At 38.0% G+C, this 17345-nt stretch overlaps 1 protein-coding gene across 2 annotated transcripts in view; it reads left to right on the top strand.

Moving 5' to 3' along the window:
* Positions 1–17345, top strand: part of ctnnal1 (catenin (cadherin-associated protein), alpha-like 1) — a 64436-nt gene that overhangs the window by 24823 nt on the left and 22268 nt on the right. For both annotated transcript variants that reach the window (XM_084131282.1, XM_084131281.1), the window contains exons 2-3: positions 6327–6516; positions 17049–17236. In XM_084131282.1, the coding sequence (XP_083987408.1) occupies positions 6327–6516; positions 17049–17236 (378 nt within the window). The remainder of the gene's footprint in view (positions 1–6326; positions 6517–17048; positions 17237–17345) is intronic.

Genomic DNA, 17345 nt, shown 5'->3' with positions numbered 1-17345 from the left:
AACAAGTGCATTTTTGCATGAGAACTCCAATGTTAAGTCTATGTATTTTTTTAACTGATCAGTTAAGCTCGGTCCACAGCAGCTCCATCTTGCAACTTACAGGACTTAAAGGAACTGATGGTAATGTCTTCATGCCAGATACCACAGGACACCTTCAGGGCTCTTGTAGAGTCCATGCCTCGGCGGGTTGGAGCTGTTTGGTGGCGCAAGGATGACCAACATAATATTAGGCAGGTGGTCATAATGTTTTGGCTCGTCGGTGAATGTCAATCTTATTTCGAATATATCAATTTACTGGACATTTATTCCATTTTTAAATACATGCTCAAGACTGTTGATTCCATATTGACTATACGGGAATGATTATTGGCCAATGTCGATAATCTCAGCTTGGTCAAATATCTACTGTTTTAGTTAGCCTGGCCAATAAATTGTTCTTTTACTACAGCCCAGACACAGAAAAGGCACAGGCAGGTTGCCAATTAATTTTTTTATTTTTGTGAGCACTCACTCGTACAAATCGATATAGAGCCTAATTTGAGACATCTCCTTACTTTTTCGTTTTATTTATAAACCCAATCTAACAGAAACCATGGGGGGTTTGTGCAGGCATTTCCAGCTTTTGTCCAATAGCTTGATCCTGTATTGAAATACTGGCCCTTAGAGAAATATATATTTTTGTTGGAGCAATCAAGAGCCAGTCCACTGAAGGCGTATTTAGTGCTCAAACAGACCACACTGTGCACGTAATGATTAAAAGTTTCAGTTTTCTAGCATCATTTCAGCTGGTTTGACATTGTTGTCAGGTAAAAAAAAAATCACGCTGAATTAATTTACAGCTTTCTGTTTTGGGTTTGAGTAGCACATTGTGTAATTTATAAGCACACATTGCATAGGCCTAATGTCTTTGAAATGCAGTTCACAGGAGTGACTTTACTTTAGTTGAACAAATCTAAAGCTCCATACTGTGTTTGCTCAGTAAAGTTTTAGAAAATAATTTAAACGAGTAGGTTTTGAGCTTTATCTTTCCACAAGATAAAAAAAGCCTTCTGGTCTCTGGCTCATTCAACACTATCAGTGGTGTTTCTGTCACTGACAGAAGCGATTGCTGTGCTGTGTCCCAGTGTTGAATCAGTGTGTTTTTGTTATGCAGCCTCTTTTCTGTTGACATAGCCTGAGTGGGCCATGTGCTAATCCAGCAACAGGAAGTTATGAGTGCCACCACCCTCTCCCTCTGACACATAAAAATACACACGCTGTTCGTCTCTAACTCTCTCTCACTTTCACCCAGCCTGTGCTTCTCACTCAGAGACACACATATGCCAATGCTTTAAACAGTTTGTGTTCTTAGACCTTTCTCATGTTTCTATGGTCTGACCTCGGTGAGTAAGACTAGAGCCGGTCTCGGGTCAGTGTCTCACTCTGGAGCACTGCCACTGCTGAAGGACATGTAAGTGTCACCACAACATTACCTCTACTGAGGCCATGGTGGATTCACACACACTTTCACACACTGACTCCCTCACTCATTTACTCACATTGCACTGGCCTGCCAACATTTCCATCAGCAAAATTAAGGGTGGACAGTATGACCAAATCTGTAGGCGGTATGGGTAATTTTATATTGTGAGATATATACACCACCGTTCAAAAGTTTGGGGTCAGTAAGATTTGTTTTTAAACAAAAAGCCTACATTTATTCAGGAAGGATGCATTCAATTGAACAAAAGTGTAAATACACTGCCCAGCCTATTTAGATTTAAATAGGCAAATGCTTACGAGTCTATGATTGGATCATTTTTGTGATTATTATGTTTCTAGTATGTTATATGTTTGGCAACAGTTCTTCCCTAATTAATGGATTGTGTAGCTTTTCATTTCTTAACCCTCTGAGCTTCTTCGTAAAATAGTCACACTTAGCTTCCTCCCGCCCGAAAACGGGCGAAGCCTTAAAATGTTACTTTACTTTTTCCCAGGATAACCAATCAAATATATTTTTGTTCTATAATGTTTTCTGATTATTATTTAGAATTTTTAGAATTTTTTATGATACTTTGCATTAATTATATAATTTTTATGAGCTATTTTTTCCATTAGAATTAATATATATATTTTTATTTTATTTATTTTATTTTATTTTTCAATAAATGCAACATTTCACATCAAATTAGAGTACAGGCCTAAAAAAAAAATTTTTTCAAGTGAGAAGAGCGCCACCTAGTGGCTTCAAAATTTATTCATTTGTGTCATGTCCTATAACCGCCTATAGGCGGCCTATAGCTTTTTTATTTATTTATTTGATTTATTCCCATTCGGAAAGAAAACAATTTATTACTAATCAACCACTGAATGGAACAGCACAAATTATATATCATTTTAAAGCTTAGGATCTCAGCTTTTTAATGAATCTAATTACATTTATTAATTCCTAACGAGTGCTGAGTAATCCCTCTAAAACCAAGTGTACCGCCAGCAGGCGCCACCTAGCTGCGAAAATATTCATTACCATATTTTTCAAAAATCTTGCCTTGATTAACACAAAGTTGATGTCATTTGAAAGCTTAGAGTCTGAACTTTACAGTGAATGTATCCACTTTGAAAAACTCTTAAGTATTGCTGAATTATTTGCTGATAAATAGAATTTCTTTTTTTTCATAATCTATAAAATAATGTACTGCAATGTGTCAAAAACATCATACAGCTCATGAAACATTCTCAGATAATTGAAAATGGCACTTCATTTTTTACAGCATATTATTACAATTAAAATGAGCCCAAAATTAAGATAATCTATTGCTTTTATGACAAGATATTCTTCATGGAGAAAAAATTGCCCATGAGGGGGTGTCAAAGACTGTACAAAAAGGCTATCTCTTTTCAAAATGCTGTAATTTTTGATTCCTTTATCCAAAAATTATTATTTTTTTATCCAGATGCAGCTAACATGTAGGGGGACTTCACTAAAAAAGAATTTTCCTCCTACCTTATTTCCTTCCTGAGTTATTCCATGACAAATAAGAAAGATATGCAAAATCATAATAAAAATTATATATATATATTGTCTTTTATCCGCCGTTTCTTGGCAGGACAATGTCCAAATGTAATGTAATTTATATTTTCAAAAAATTTAAAAAGAGTTCTTTCAAACGATACCTACCTTTTGACTCTCCTTGCTATAGTTTTGGAGTTATTATGATTATATAATTTTTATATAGTTTGGGGCAAAATTTGCTGTTTCAGTCTTACCAGTTCATTTCTCTCTGTGTGTGTGTGTGTTTGTGTGTGTGTGGGTGTGTGTGTGTGGGGGGGAGGGTGTCTTTTTTGCACTCTTGATGTTTTAGAGTGTCACCCCTTCATTGCTGTACACTTTTTTTCAGCACAGTGGCTGATCTGTAGCTTGTACCACCAAAAGTTTCTCTGAGTTTTCCTATTTTTTCGTATTTCCCATTCATTTCCTATGTCGCCCGTTTTCGGGCGGGAGGAAGCTAAGTGTGACTTTTTTTTTTTACGACCCTTTAACATATCAGAATCATCTCCTTGATTTTTTTGTGTGTTCATATAGGTAATAAAAGAAAAGTCACCAAGTTTCACCCCCATCCGATGAAGCAAAAAAATTTAATAATTCGAAACGTTCAAGTTTTCGCCCGTTTTCGGGCGAAGAAGCCCAGAGGGCTAAACAGCCATGTAAGAAGACACATCACGGCCATATTCCAGGATGACAGTGTCGTGATTCATCAGGCTCAAACTGTGAAAGAATGGTTGGGACGGAGCATGAAGAATCATTTTCACACATGAATCGGCACCTCTGAGTCCAGACCTTCAGTTCACTTGGAAGTCTTTGGGATGTGCTGGAGGAAACTTTACAGAGTGCTGGACTCTTGCATTTTCAATACAAGATCTTGACCAAAAATTGCTGTACCTCTTGATAGAAATAACATCACAGCATTTATTTCCATCAAGAGGTGCATCAATTTTTGGTCAAGATCTTGTACTGACGATGCACTCAAGATCAAGTACTCTGTAAAGTCTACTCCAGCAAAAACTGCTATAAAAGATTTCTATTTCAAATAAGTGCTGTTCTTTTGGATATACTATTTACCAAAGAATTTTTTCAACATTCTAAATATACTGATTATTATCAATGATTTTTGAATGATCATGTGACACTGAAGTAATGAGTGCTGAAGAATCAGCTTTGCCATCACAGAAAAATTACATTTTAAAATTAAAATTTTTTGTTTTTTGTTTGTTTATTTTTTGATCAAATAGATGCAGCCTTGGTGAACATAAGAGATTTCTCTCAAAAACATGAAATCTTACAGAACCTACACTTTTAACACATATTTATTTGCTTTTTGTTTTTAACCAAAGTTAGTTTTCTGAGTGGTATATATATATATATATATATTAATCACACAACGGATCTACCGTGATATTATCAGTATAGCAGAATCATTACCAATTGATACTTTTTTTCTTTCCATTGCACGACACATACCATCATATTGCCTAAGCCAAAGATTGGGAGATAAACATCTTGAACTCAGAATAAACATTATTCGTTGTGCTTTTCCAGAACTGTTGACGTAATGTAAACGTTGAACCATTCAACCCTCCATTGTTCACAGCCCCCTCACACCCTTATCCTCCAACTGGATTTTTTCCCTTCCTCAGGGAATGTTTCATTTTTCTCCTTCTATGACTCATGAATGGCCCTCAATTTGTTGGCAGGTCCAGGACGGCTCGTAGCCGTCTAATATCACCGCAAGAGCAGTGAGGCAGTGAGGCAGGGACAGGGCCCTTTATCTCTCAGTCACCCAAGCCATCTTCAGGGAGATGTGTCAGAGACAGGCCGAGCAGTGGACCACAGGATGACGTAGAAACACCTCCCACTCGATTAATCACTCTCCCCTTCTGTCGGTGGGTGTCGACATTCGACTGCATGGGAATGATTCAAAGAACTCCCTCAGAATGACAAATTATGATAGCATAAACCAAAATGAACAGAGTGTGAAGTATCCATAGTATAAAACGGCCACGTTTTACACTTTTGCACCATTTATTACGTTCCCTCAAGTCCATATGTGATGAAATTTGATGTTTCTTGCAGGTTTCTTGTTGTTATTTTTCCTCCATCTCCCTGACCCTTAGAATTAAACTGGCTGTTTTTGCTGCTGCACCTTTAAGACTTCAGTATGCAAATGAAATGACCTCTATTATGACTGGCTAACAACTTTGTATGTAAAACGAGTATGCATAATTAGATGTTTTTAACTTCCTAATGTTGGAATTCTTGAGGTTAAGATCATGCTATGTGTAAACTTGGGTGATCATTCCTTGTGTTGATTTCTGAATGACCCCTTTTTGCTTCTTAGTTTCAGTAAATTGTCTGGGTGGGCTGGGTAGGGTCTATATAGTACATTACACCATCACCTCTTTCACTGCAAAACAGCAAGACAGATCCTGTTTTCTATGATGTGGTCAGTTTGGAGTGAATTCGGAAAAGATAGATGGATGACGCCAAACGTCAAACCCCAGATGACTCACTCGTGAGGAATGTAAATATGAAGTGTTCGAGATTCATTCATCATTCACTATGCATGCTCAAATACACACTGCCGAGCAGGAGAAATCCGTCACTGATTACGCGGAGTTCTAAGCTAAAATACGAAATATTGCAAAATACAGAGGAATATTTTAGTATTTGCATCCTTTTTAACTTGCCATATTACTTTTGACTGGTTGGCAGTAGCACATGTTTGCTCCATGTGGCCTGTTGTAGAGTATTATTCTCAGGCTCTTGTGTTGTCTATGCTCCCTGCTGTTGTACTCCAATTAAACGTTTCCTTTAGCAGGCCACCTGCCATAACCCATCAGCAGGAGGTGAGGGATTTCAGCTCTTGAGAGCGGAAATTGTAAAGGGCTCTGAGTAAATGATTGATGAAGTCAATCCTGATGCAGACAGAAGACCATAGCTTTTATTGTATCTTAAAGTGTGAGAGCAAGTGACGTTAAACGTAGGTTGATGAAGAGGATTAGGAGGAGGGAGTCATTATTACCTCTTTCACTGCCGTTCACTTTCATTCTTTTACTTTTTGTTTTTGTACTACTGTTCAACAGTTTGGGATCAGTAAGATTTTTGTAGAATTTTTTAATCAAATACTCAAATCATACAGACCCAAACTCTCGGGTTAATGTGCTTTAACATAAAATATTGAATGCACTTAAGGTACACTACCTTAAGTGCATTCAGTATTTTATGTTAAAGCATATTAATATATTATAATGTTATTATGCTAAACGCTGACTTTTTTGTCTCATTCCAGATTACCACACTGATCAATCACAAAGACAAGCTCAAGAAGACGGAGAAGACTTTACGGGCCATCCAGAGAGTGGGGCAGGCAGTGAGCGTTGCAGTTGGCCGCTTTGTGGCGGTGGGTGAAGCCATTGCAGTGGAGAATGAAGACCTGAAGGACGAGATGGGACTGGCTTGCTTTGAAGCTCGGAGAGCAGGTCAGTTTGACACTACTCAACTGGAAGAGCAGTGACACATAAGCAGCTTTTCCAAGGTAGAGTTACCAGGCAACGAGGAACAGGAAATGGACAGCTAGGTTAAACATAGTGTAAATTGTCAACAAGCTCAAGACAGCCTGTCAGGGTTGTGGACCATGCAGAATTTATTTAAAATGTTTAATTGGTGTAGCACCAGGATGCAGAATTGCATTTCTAATTTGAATTTAAGGAATTATAATTAAAATGGAATAACATTCAGAGACATCCATAACAGCTTTTCTAGTAAACGTTACCACACACATACGAGGTACTTCAAGAAACATTAGATCATATTAATAATCAGCCTTTGAAACCAATGTGTTGCATACACTAGAGTTTGAGGTTGGTAAGAAGTTTTTGTTGTTGTTGAAAGAAGTCTTTTACGCTCACCAAGGCTACATTTATTTGATCAAAAATACAGTAAATGCAATGATATTGTGAAATAATATTACAGTTTAAAAATAATTGTTTTCAATTTTAAAATGTCATTTATTCCTGATGACAGCAGAATTTGACAGCTCATTACGCCAGTCTTTAGTGCCACATGATCCTTCAGAAATCATTCTAATATGCTGAATTGGTGCTCAAGAAGCATAGGCAAATCCACGGACAACTAACAGGCATTAGGATGAACGTGAAGAGGGTGCTTGAGACGCACAAGTCAGCAATATTTCTGATGATTTATTGGCATGAAGTTTCGTGCACAATGACAAACAGGAGTGCAAGATTCTCAAAAAACAAAAAGCAGAGTGGACTGCCATAACTTCAATGAAAAACCTATAAACATGATATGGGAACTCACAATACTGAATTGCACAGTTTGCATAGCACTTTGTCCTTCTTCATAGTTTGATCTACAGTCCAAAACCCGAAGTGCTTCCATATCGAACTCCTCAAATTATTAGGGGTTATCACTGGTGTTGGAAAGTTTTCTTTCATCGAAGCAGAGACCAGGAGACAGTTGGGATCGCGTTCAACGGAAGTTATTCTTTGAGAACTCCGCTGTACGTTGCTGTAGTACTTCCAACATGATCTAACTCTAATACAGTATGCATTGTAGTTATATACATTCCAAGGGGGAGGGATTACATAGAGGTGGAGATTCTGAACAAAGCATGGAAATTAAGTATACAGGTTAAGGTAACACCCTAGACTGAGGGTCTGGCTCCATAAGGCTCCAAGAGCCATTTGGGTCCGAAAGCCATTTGCAGAACAAAAGGTGAGATTCTCAGTGAATCATTCGTGTGCTAATCCCATCAGTCTGACAATAAGGAGAGAACAGAAATTGCAACTTTGCTGAGATCTTAACCTTAAAAGATTCTTTACCATGATGTTATGTACAGAAGCATATTTGAAATAGATTCTTAAATTTGTAACCCTTCAGTCCCCCGTTTGAGAGTTCTTAAAAACTCTCACAAAATACAAATTTAGACACTTAAAAGTTCATTCTTGTAAAAGTTACAGGCACAAGCATGATCTGTGTTGTTCATCTGTAATTGCGTGCTGACACAGAAACAAAACATGCAATTTAGGGTCCGTGAATTCTCTGCGTTGTGTATTTTTCATTTTCTTTTGTGATAGTTCGTTCAGCAGTGGGTCTGGTTGTCTTCTTGAGGTTGGGGCTTCATACGCAGATGAGACGGGCGTTGCATATGGATCTCGGAAAAGCCATCAAGTTTTATCTGCACACTGTAAGACAGAAAACAAGAGACGACAGAGCAGTATTTCTTCAAACACTAGGGTTGTAGCAGTATTTGTTTAAATACGGGTTGTATCGTTTTCAGAGTCTGCTTTTGTTGTTTCATTCTTTCCCTATTTCTTAATTTATTTGACACCTATGGACCAGTGAGGTGGGGATAAGTGGGGGATGAGGAAATCTTCACCAAATGGCTGACCCCCGAGGCCTGTTGCACTTCGGTTCTTCCATGGGCTCCGCACTGGTCTATGTGTCCTATTCTGTCCCTGTTGTGTGCGCACTGTAGAGTGTGTGAGAAAATTGGCACATTTCCATTCTCCAGTGAAACATCAGTCCTAATAAACATCATTAACAGAGGATGGTGTCTGATTGTAATGTTCTGCAGTATAACATTTAAGGCTGTGAGTATACTGAATGTCCCCCAAACAAAGGCTGTGACAGTCAATAAGTCTTTCATCTTTGTTGTAAGTTACGGGGGAGATTAAGCAATCAGCCCAAATGGTTAACACCTCAAAAAGCTTGCCCACGAGTCCAATGACGAGGGGAGGGGTTGCTTCAAAGTAGCAAACAAATGTAGTAAAAGCTGCATAACATTGTTAACTTGTCTTAAGTTATTTTTGTTTTTTCTACATTCTTTTCCAAAATGTCCGTGCTTGCCACAGTAAGAACAACTGGCTTCTCTAGGACATTTGCGTTTCTTTTTCTTCTCTGAGTTGACCATAACAGAAACTGCTGCAATTCTTACTCTCTCTTTGACATCAGAGTCTCTTTCCCAAGTAACTAAACTGTCCAAGTTGTCTTGCAGGGTTCTTGTACACCATGTGATGTTTAAGTAAGGCAACGCGTTTCTGTGTTCTGGCAAAAGACAATGAAACCATGTGCGAACCAAAGGGCCATTATCACCTAACACCTTCTCTGGCGTGTCTGCAATTCCACTGTACACTGCAGCTGACTGACAGAATCGTTCTGTGTACTCACAAACAGTTTCACCCTTCTTCTGTACACAATTGGTCATTTTCGACCAATCGATTTTGGGTCCTAAGATATTCTTTAGGATTTTCAAAACACCTTCTCTCAAATCACCTTTACTGACATGTTGCAGTTCGGAATTGCTTACAGCACTTTCAAAATCATTGAATTCCGACTCAGTCAAGATCTGTGATATTAGCTGGGTGATTTCCGATAGAGACATTTCATAGAGCCGCATCTTCTTGGACAACTCTCTTCTAAACTCAGAAAAATTTCTTTGCACTGATGGCAAACTTTCAGCAAGTCTCTCTGTCTTTAGGACCTAAAGGTGTTAACTTAGCAATACACTGAGCTTGTTCTTGTGCAATGGATAAGCTAAATTCTCTGTGACAACAGATAATGCCTTTCACATTTTTCTTCCTGATACATGCACCCAACACTTTCTTGCAATCTTCAATTGACCATACTTTGTCTGCATCAATGTCAAATTTCCTTGTTAAATTCAATCTGACTTGCTCAGTCACTATTGTGTCCATGTGCTCTGATAACAAAGACTTAAACTCATTGTCTGTCCATAACGGTGTAGCTCGTCCAGCTTTTTCAGTTGTGGGAAATAGTCTCGCATTCCTTCTAACCATTTTGTGAGTTCCTTTGTTACTTCACAATCACAAAACACTAAAACTTCTCTCTACTGTCTTACAAACAGAGGGTACAATCTTGTTAACACAGCTTAACTATTGTTAACTTTCCAAATTACCACACTTAACTTCCCTGCCGACAAGAACAGAGGATCAACGGACATAACTAGCACGTAAAGCTAATTCTTCTCTGCCTAAAGCAAAGGATACCAACTATTAGCACTTGATGCTAACTTTCTCTAGCTTACAGATACAGCAGTCTTCTCTAGCAAGAGCATACACACAATATTAACATGTAACTGTTAATCTTCCCTGCCAACAACAGAGGATAAATTTCATCTCTAAAATAAAAACTTTTTTTAGAGGCTCATCTTTAGTTAACCAAACTCTACAGCTGTTTGTTAACTACTTCTCTGAACTGCGCAGAGGAAAAACACATTTGTACTGGTCTGCATTGGTTCTTTGAATGGAGTGAAACTCACCGAATCGTTGGTTGTACAGAAAAAATTTCGTCTGGAACTCAGTCAGCTTTGTTGAGATCTTTGAGCTTGAATTTTCAAGATTCAGTCTGGAACTCAGTCAGGCATTGAGATCTTTTTGGAGCTTGAAGTTTTCAATCTGGAGGAAGCTGGAAAGATTCAGTCTGGCAATCTTTGTCAGATCTTTTGTTGAGCTTGAAGTTTCAAGATTCAGTTCTTTGAGCTTGAAGTTCTTTGAGTTTCCTTTTTTCTCCATCCGGGTCACAAGGCACCATCTGTTGGAAAGTTTTCTTTCATCGAAGCAGAGACCAGGAGGCAGTTGGGATCGCGTTCAACGGAAGTTATTCTTTATTGAGAACTCCGCTGTACGTTGCTGTAGTACTTCCAACATGATCTAACTCTAATACAGTATGCATTGTAGTTATATATATTCCAAGGGGGAGGGATTACATAGAGGTGGAGATTCTGAACAAAGCATGCAAATTAAGTATACAGGTTAAGGTAACACCCTAGACTGAGGGTCTGGCCCATCCTAATTCAATCAGCATAAGGCTCCAAGAGCCATTTGGGTCCGAAAGCCATTTGCAGAACAAAAGGTGAGATTCTCAGTGAATCATTCGTGTGCTAATCCCATCAGTCTGACAATAAGGAGAAAACAGAAATTGCAACTTTGCTGAGATCTTAACCTTAAAAGATTCTTTACCATGATGTTATGTACAGAAGCATATTTGAAATAGATTCTTAAATTTGTAACCCTTCACTGGTCTCTCATATCGTAAAGGTTGATCGCCGTTGTCCTCCATTTTTTGTCAAAACACCAGCAGCAGCCGATTGAATCTATAGGCGCGTAAATTTGGTGGGAATTTTCTTTTTAGCTTTCGCAATGCCTACTGCACTTTCGGAATTCTTTATTTTTCTTTTATTTTTTTATTTGTTTAATTCGTTTAAAATTAATAGTGTACATATTTGGTTAATATCGATTCCCTATTTTCGTTTTCGAAACTTGTGTTGGTTGGTCCGATCGATTGTGCAATCTATTTTCGAACATAAAGTGAAAGCCCTACAATTGAAATCCAATTCCAATTGTGTGATAAAGTTAACCTTTCAAGTTTTATTATGAGCTGAAATTAATATGAATTAAATGTATTTGCACAATGTAACATATTTAGAGCCTATAATTTTATTAAAATGGGGCTTTCACATGCTTATGAATGCAGCTGTTTTGAGATGCATAAGAACCAAATGCAGCATTTCCTAGGCCTTGTTTCTTTGTGCGATTCCTGAATCTGTCCGTGTATGTAAAAGGGAGAGTGCTGCAGTTTCTCTTCTATTAAACTCTCCATGTCCCATCTGTCTCTGAAGAGTTTGACTAAAAATACCCCACAATTGTGTGTTTCCATATCTCTCGTTCATGGTGAAGTGTTGCTGTGCTTGCTCTTAGAATAACCAACATGAGCACAAAAAGATTTGATCTTTTCTGACAGTTTAAAGAGGTTTACAAAGTCAAGCAGCTGCGGCTATAAAATAAATCTCATGTGAGATGACATCTGTGAGGTTTCTTATAAAGACTAGATGATTCTGAGAATTACTTATTTCTGCATTAACTTATTTAATAGACTTGTACCCCACAAATGATTGTAGTGATATTTGGAGATTGTCTTAAATTTGAACAAAATATATGTTCTTTTATCAAACCTAAACAATTTTTTTTTTTTTTTTTTTCTACATTTCATTGAAATAAATTCCACTTGGTCTGATATTTTGCAAGTCCAAGTCATTTTTGGAAGACTGTATGTTTAGTAGCTAAACAAGTGCTTTGTCAATCAAATCCATTTATCTCAAAGACTCAAAGTGTGTTGTGGTTTACATTTGTCTCTCCAGTCTGAAATAATAGGAGCTCTGTTCTGTATCTATAAATACTGTTAGTTGGTGGTCTCTCCCGCCTCCCTTCCCATACCTCCCTGGGCAAAAGACTGCAACAACACTGGAATTAGATTGGCTTCAAGTTAGTTATCAGACTCCCCACAGTGTTTGAACGCTCACCCACGCATTTAATCCTCCTGATTATTACAGGGGCTGCCCATGTGTGACGGGCAAAAGTTTAGCCCAAAACACATCGAGTCAGGTGGAGAAAAAAGTTACGTAGACTTGTCTCTTCATCTGAATTTAATTAATCAGATGTTAAAACTGGTGAAATTTTTATTTTGGATTTTACCACAAGTAGTTCAGCTGAGGTATGAGCGCACATCATCTAAAGGAGATGAAAGAGAGCTTTCGTTAAAAAGGGAAAGCCCTGATTTGAGAAGTGACCTGTGACTTTGTGTTTAACCACACAGGGCTCGCAAAATTTAAAAATCACTGGTAGCCCTTCGGGCAGGCACTCCTCAGATTTTGGTAGCCCGAAATGAATTTTACTAGCCCATATAAAAAGACTACAATTTTTAATGTAGAATATTGGTTAGGAGTCAAAACAATGAATCAAAAACTTTTTCAAAACACAAATATCAACAAATATGCATCTGGTTCTAACTGAACTGAAAGTCCCCGTGAACCGGAAGTTGCAAACGACTTTTCTCCAGTGTTGTGACGTATTTCCCAGTGAAAGGAATATTGAACAGAGGGCAGGGTTTTACTCTAGCGCTCCTCCTCTCCATCTCTGGTCATAGCAGACTAACGGTTTGAGGGGACTGGTTTCCCAACCCAAGCCGTCAAACCTACATCATCAGAGAAGGAACGCCATTCCAGACCGGAAGTAACTTTTCAGATTTTGATTAAAGATTACCACGGCAAACAATTTTTTTTTGTGTATTAACTTGCACGGATTCATTTTTCACCACAAGACTAGTAATATGCGTTAACAAAGTAAATAGGGTCAATTTTGATTTCAGTTGGACTTTAAATGTGTGTGACCAGTATGAACATGAATCAGTCTGTGTCTGTGGCTCAGCCCCCAATGAGAGTATGATAAAAATAAAATAAAATAAGTAACTCTTTAGTTTAGGGTCTAATACTCACTATTAACTTGTTTCATTAACATGCAGATGGCAGGGTTTTTTCATCACTGAAGTCCCGAATGTTAGATATGCTAGTTAGGGGGGTTCGGGGGCACCCCCGAGAAAATTTTGATTTCTCTGATCTACATATGTGCATTTTAAGATGTTTTGAAGGCCAAAAAAATTGGATAACAATAACTTTAAAACCACGTAAGTGGGCAGCTGATTATTTTTCTCTCCTCATCAGCATCACACTCCTATTCTCTTTGTTTTTCTCTTGCTCTGTCTCTTCCCCTCCTAAAGCTGAGCTTTGAATGATATAGGCTTTTCATTTTTGTCTGTCAGTGAAGAAAGTAAACAAAGGGTCAACTGATAGGTATCAACATATGATTTATGAATCATTTTCTCAGATGCATTAATTGACTGAAAGCTACTAGGAAAGCTAGGTAGCCTAACTAAGTTTATTAAATTAATTCACAATATGTACACATTTATTATTGATCTTATTCCTAATACAGGGCTGTAGACAGGGTTTTATAATCAAAGAGGTCCTACATTTAAGGTTATTAGGGGGTTAAAATTTTTTATTTCTCTGATATGTCCATTTCAAGACGTTTGAAGGCCAAAAAGGATAATAATTAGCTTTAAAACCATGTCAGCAGGCAGGAGATGGTACCTGCTCTCACTTCTTATCCATCACTCTTTCTTTTTCTCTCAGTCTCCTCATCTTGCCCTGTCTCTTCCCCACCTAAAGCTGGACTTTTTTATTTTACTGAAGGCTACAAATTGTATATTAATTCTCAACATGTACACATTCATTATTAATCTTGTGCCTATGATATAAACGGCTTTGTTAATGCTAATGTCCCCTCGCAATGACAGTAAACTAATTAGTCACATTACATAGGCCTATTTTCAGTTCAAAATGGCGAAATTAGACAAAAGTATATTCATTTGCCAATTTATTTTTGTCATTCGTTTCACATTTATGACCTAAAAAAGCTGTCAAATATGGAATGTTTAGTTTAGCTACTTACATCTTATCTCGCACTTGACCGTAAACTGAAGCGTCGAGTGAGTCGCTCTGCTCAAATTCGCGCTCAGCAGCTTCTTGTGAACATAAAACCCGCCTACTTTGATTTGATTGGTCAAAGTGGTAGTTGCATAGCTGACGTAGTTGCATGAGACAGAAATCTCTCAGATTTCATCAAAAAGTCTTGCGGGTTTGGAACGACATGAGGGTGTGTAATTAATAACAGGATTTTCATTTTGGGGTGAACTATCCCTTTAAGGATTACTTTAATGATGTCTTTACTACCTTTCTGGGGTTTGAAAGTGGCAGTTGCGTTGACTTTTAATGAAGGGGAAAGAAAGCTCATCGATTTTATTAAAAAGATCTTCATTTGTGTTCTGAAGATAAATGAATGTCTTTGGAACGACATGAGGGTGAGTAATTAATATCAGAATTTACATTTTTGGGTGAACTATCCCTTTAAGGATTACTTTAATGATGTCTTTACTACCTTTTTGGGGTTTGAAAGTGGCAGTTGCTTTGGCTTTTAATGTAGGGGAAAGAAAGCTCTTTGATTTTATTAAAAAGATCTCCATTTGTGTCCATTTGTCTTTGGATCGACATCGAGGGTGAGTAATTAATATCAGAATTTAAATTTTTGGGTGAACTTTCCCTTTAAACACATAGATTTCAGTCACTTTCTTCTGAAAGTTTCCTTAACCCGAAGCTGATGTAGAGGTTGTAAACTCTAGATAAAGTTTTGCTGAGAATGCATTATTTTCTGTTTGTCTTGCTGCTCAGGGACCTCTCGGCCTTATGCAGATAGATAGCTGCTTTTGAGCTATGACTCGATACTATAGTACTTCAAATAATGAAGTGCATTCAGAAGAAGCAGATGCATGCTAAAGACTATGTCTTTAAAGGGCATCGGTGCTGAGATCTCAGTGTTTCACCCTCTATGCAAGCCGAACGCCTGGGGCCATGGTCTCTTTAAAGCAGGAAGCTTTCTGAAAGGAGCTGGCTGAAAATGCCAGCTGCCTAGGACAGCGCCACGTCTCTGGTGCCGCTCAAGGGATTCAACTATAAGCTTCCACAAAGACTCTGCTTCAAAGCTCAGGAAAGACACAGAGCTAGTGAACAATCCCCTCCAGAAACAAGAATGTTTCAGTATGGCCGCTGATAAACAAGAGGTTAAAACCAACAAAGCAGGAAATGTCTGCATTGTGCCCATTCAGATGAATATGGATAGGTGTACACAAACTGGCAGAGTAATTTGCCCAACAATACAGCGTTCTGCACAAGGCACCTTGATTGTTAAAACCACTGTGAGATTTAACAAAAGAAAAGCTGTTAAATGCAATCAGGACGGAGTCTTCAGATGGACAAATGTGTCGTTGAACATCCAACAGAGCTGTTTCCCTTCAGAAATTACTCTCATTCAATGCCTAAAACCTTACTATGTATTTCTCACCCTCTTTCTTCTCAACTTTTCAAAGTGCCAGTCTTTCCGTCTCTCGGAATAACATTTCTTTATTGAGGCACGAGGCAGGGAACTGCCCTCATCAAGCGTCCTTTCAGCATGTTCCAACTGGGACATGACATCCCGTCCGTGTCACCCTGTCCAAAAATAAGCCAGTGTAGCATTTGTGTCTGGACAGGGCTGTGAGCTAGTGAACACTCACTGAGGAAAGAGAGATGTTTATTGATGCTTTAAAAAAAAAAGTGACCACCCAGTGTGATGGATTGCTTTGTAAATAATGAAATGGTCTGTGACTTGATGTCTTAATGTGCTTATTGAAATTGCATTTTTTAAAAATGTATTTATTTTTATGAATGCTTGTTTGTTTATCTATAAGGGATGAGAAGACATGCCATACAGTATTATGTATTTGTTTTACATGGCCTTAAGTGTTTCCCACAGGCCAGTTTACAATTTCACTGCTGGTGAGGATTTATATACAATGGCTTTCATACATTTTAAGTGTCCCAAAAGTGTCCAAATACTTTCTGTGGACTTTTCCAGCTATTTTTTAGTGACAAATTTGTAAAAAAGGTGACAGAACCTACTTTTCTGGGTGTCCTCTGAAGGAAATTTGCTCATATTTTTTTTTTCTTTATAAAACTGCTCGAATAGTTTTCTGTTGCTTTGGTTTGGCTTTAGTCATTTGAACTTTGAACTTTCTATTCATCAAAGATGTAAAAAAAAATGTATCATGGTTTCTAATATTTAAAATATTAAGCAGCTCAACTGTTTTCAACATTGATAATAAGAAATGTTTCCTGAGCACCAAAGCAACATATTGGAAAGATTTCTAAAGATCATGTGACACTGAAGACTGGGGTAATGGCTGGAAATTAAGCTTTGTCTGTTGCTCTTGTAGTTACTAATAGCTCAAGTCAGTAGAACCCACCCTCAAGTCTGTATAATATAATAGAGAATATATTATATTTTCTAGATATGGTTCAGTTAAAGATTTTGTTATCCATTTCATCATCCTCGAGGCAGAAATCATGAGTCTGAAGTAACAGCACACCTCTCCTCAACAATCGACATGATTTTTGAGGCATCAGTCAGTCCATAATGGGACAAGTTCCATGCTGAAGTTTAATACGTAGGAATAGGAGTTTGAAACTATAGACACCTGTGCACGTTGCTAAGCTCTTGTGCGCACATCTTTTACATTCTGCTGTATTTTTCTTTTGCAGGCACTGCAATAGCTCAACTGACAGATGTGTCCGGTCTGGAGCAGTGTGATGGTGACGGGCGCAGCACGGTGTTTAGTGACAGGACTGGCATGGTGAAAGCTGCTCGCATGCTGCTCTCCTCCGTTACCAAAGTCCTGGTGCTTGCAGACTGCATCGTTATCAAACAGATCATAAGCTCTCGCAACAAAGTACGTATTATTGTCTGCTGTGTCCATGTACTTGTGCACTGGCCTTTACAAGCTCAAATGACACTCTTATTTTCCTGTCGAGTACACAGGCGCACACAGGCTAGCCTTT

Source organism: Abramis brama (genome assembly GCF_963993115.1).
Source record: "Abramis brama genome assembly, chromosome: 12".
Lineage (NCBI taxonomy): Eukaryota > Metazoa > Chordata > Actinopteri > Cypriniformes > Leuciscidae > Abramis > Abramis brama.
The sequence above is the reverse complement of the archived record's forward strand: the minus strand, read 5'-3'. Positions and strand labels throughout refer to the sequence as shown.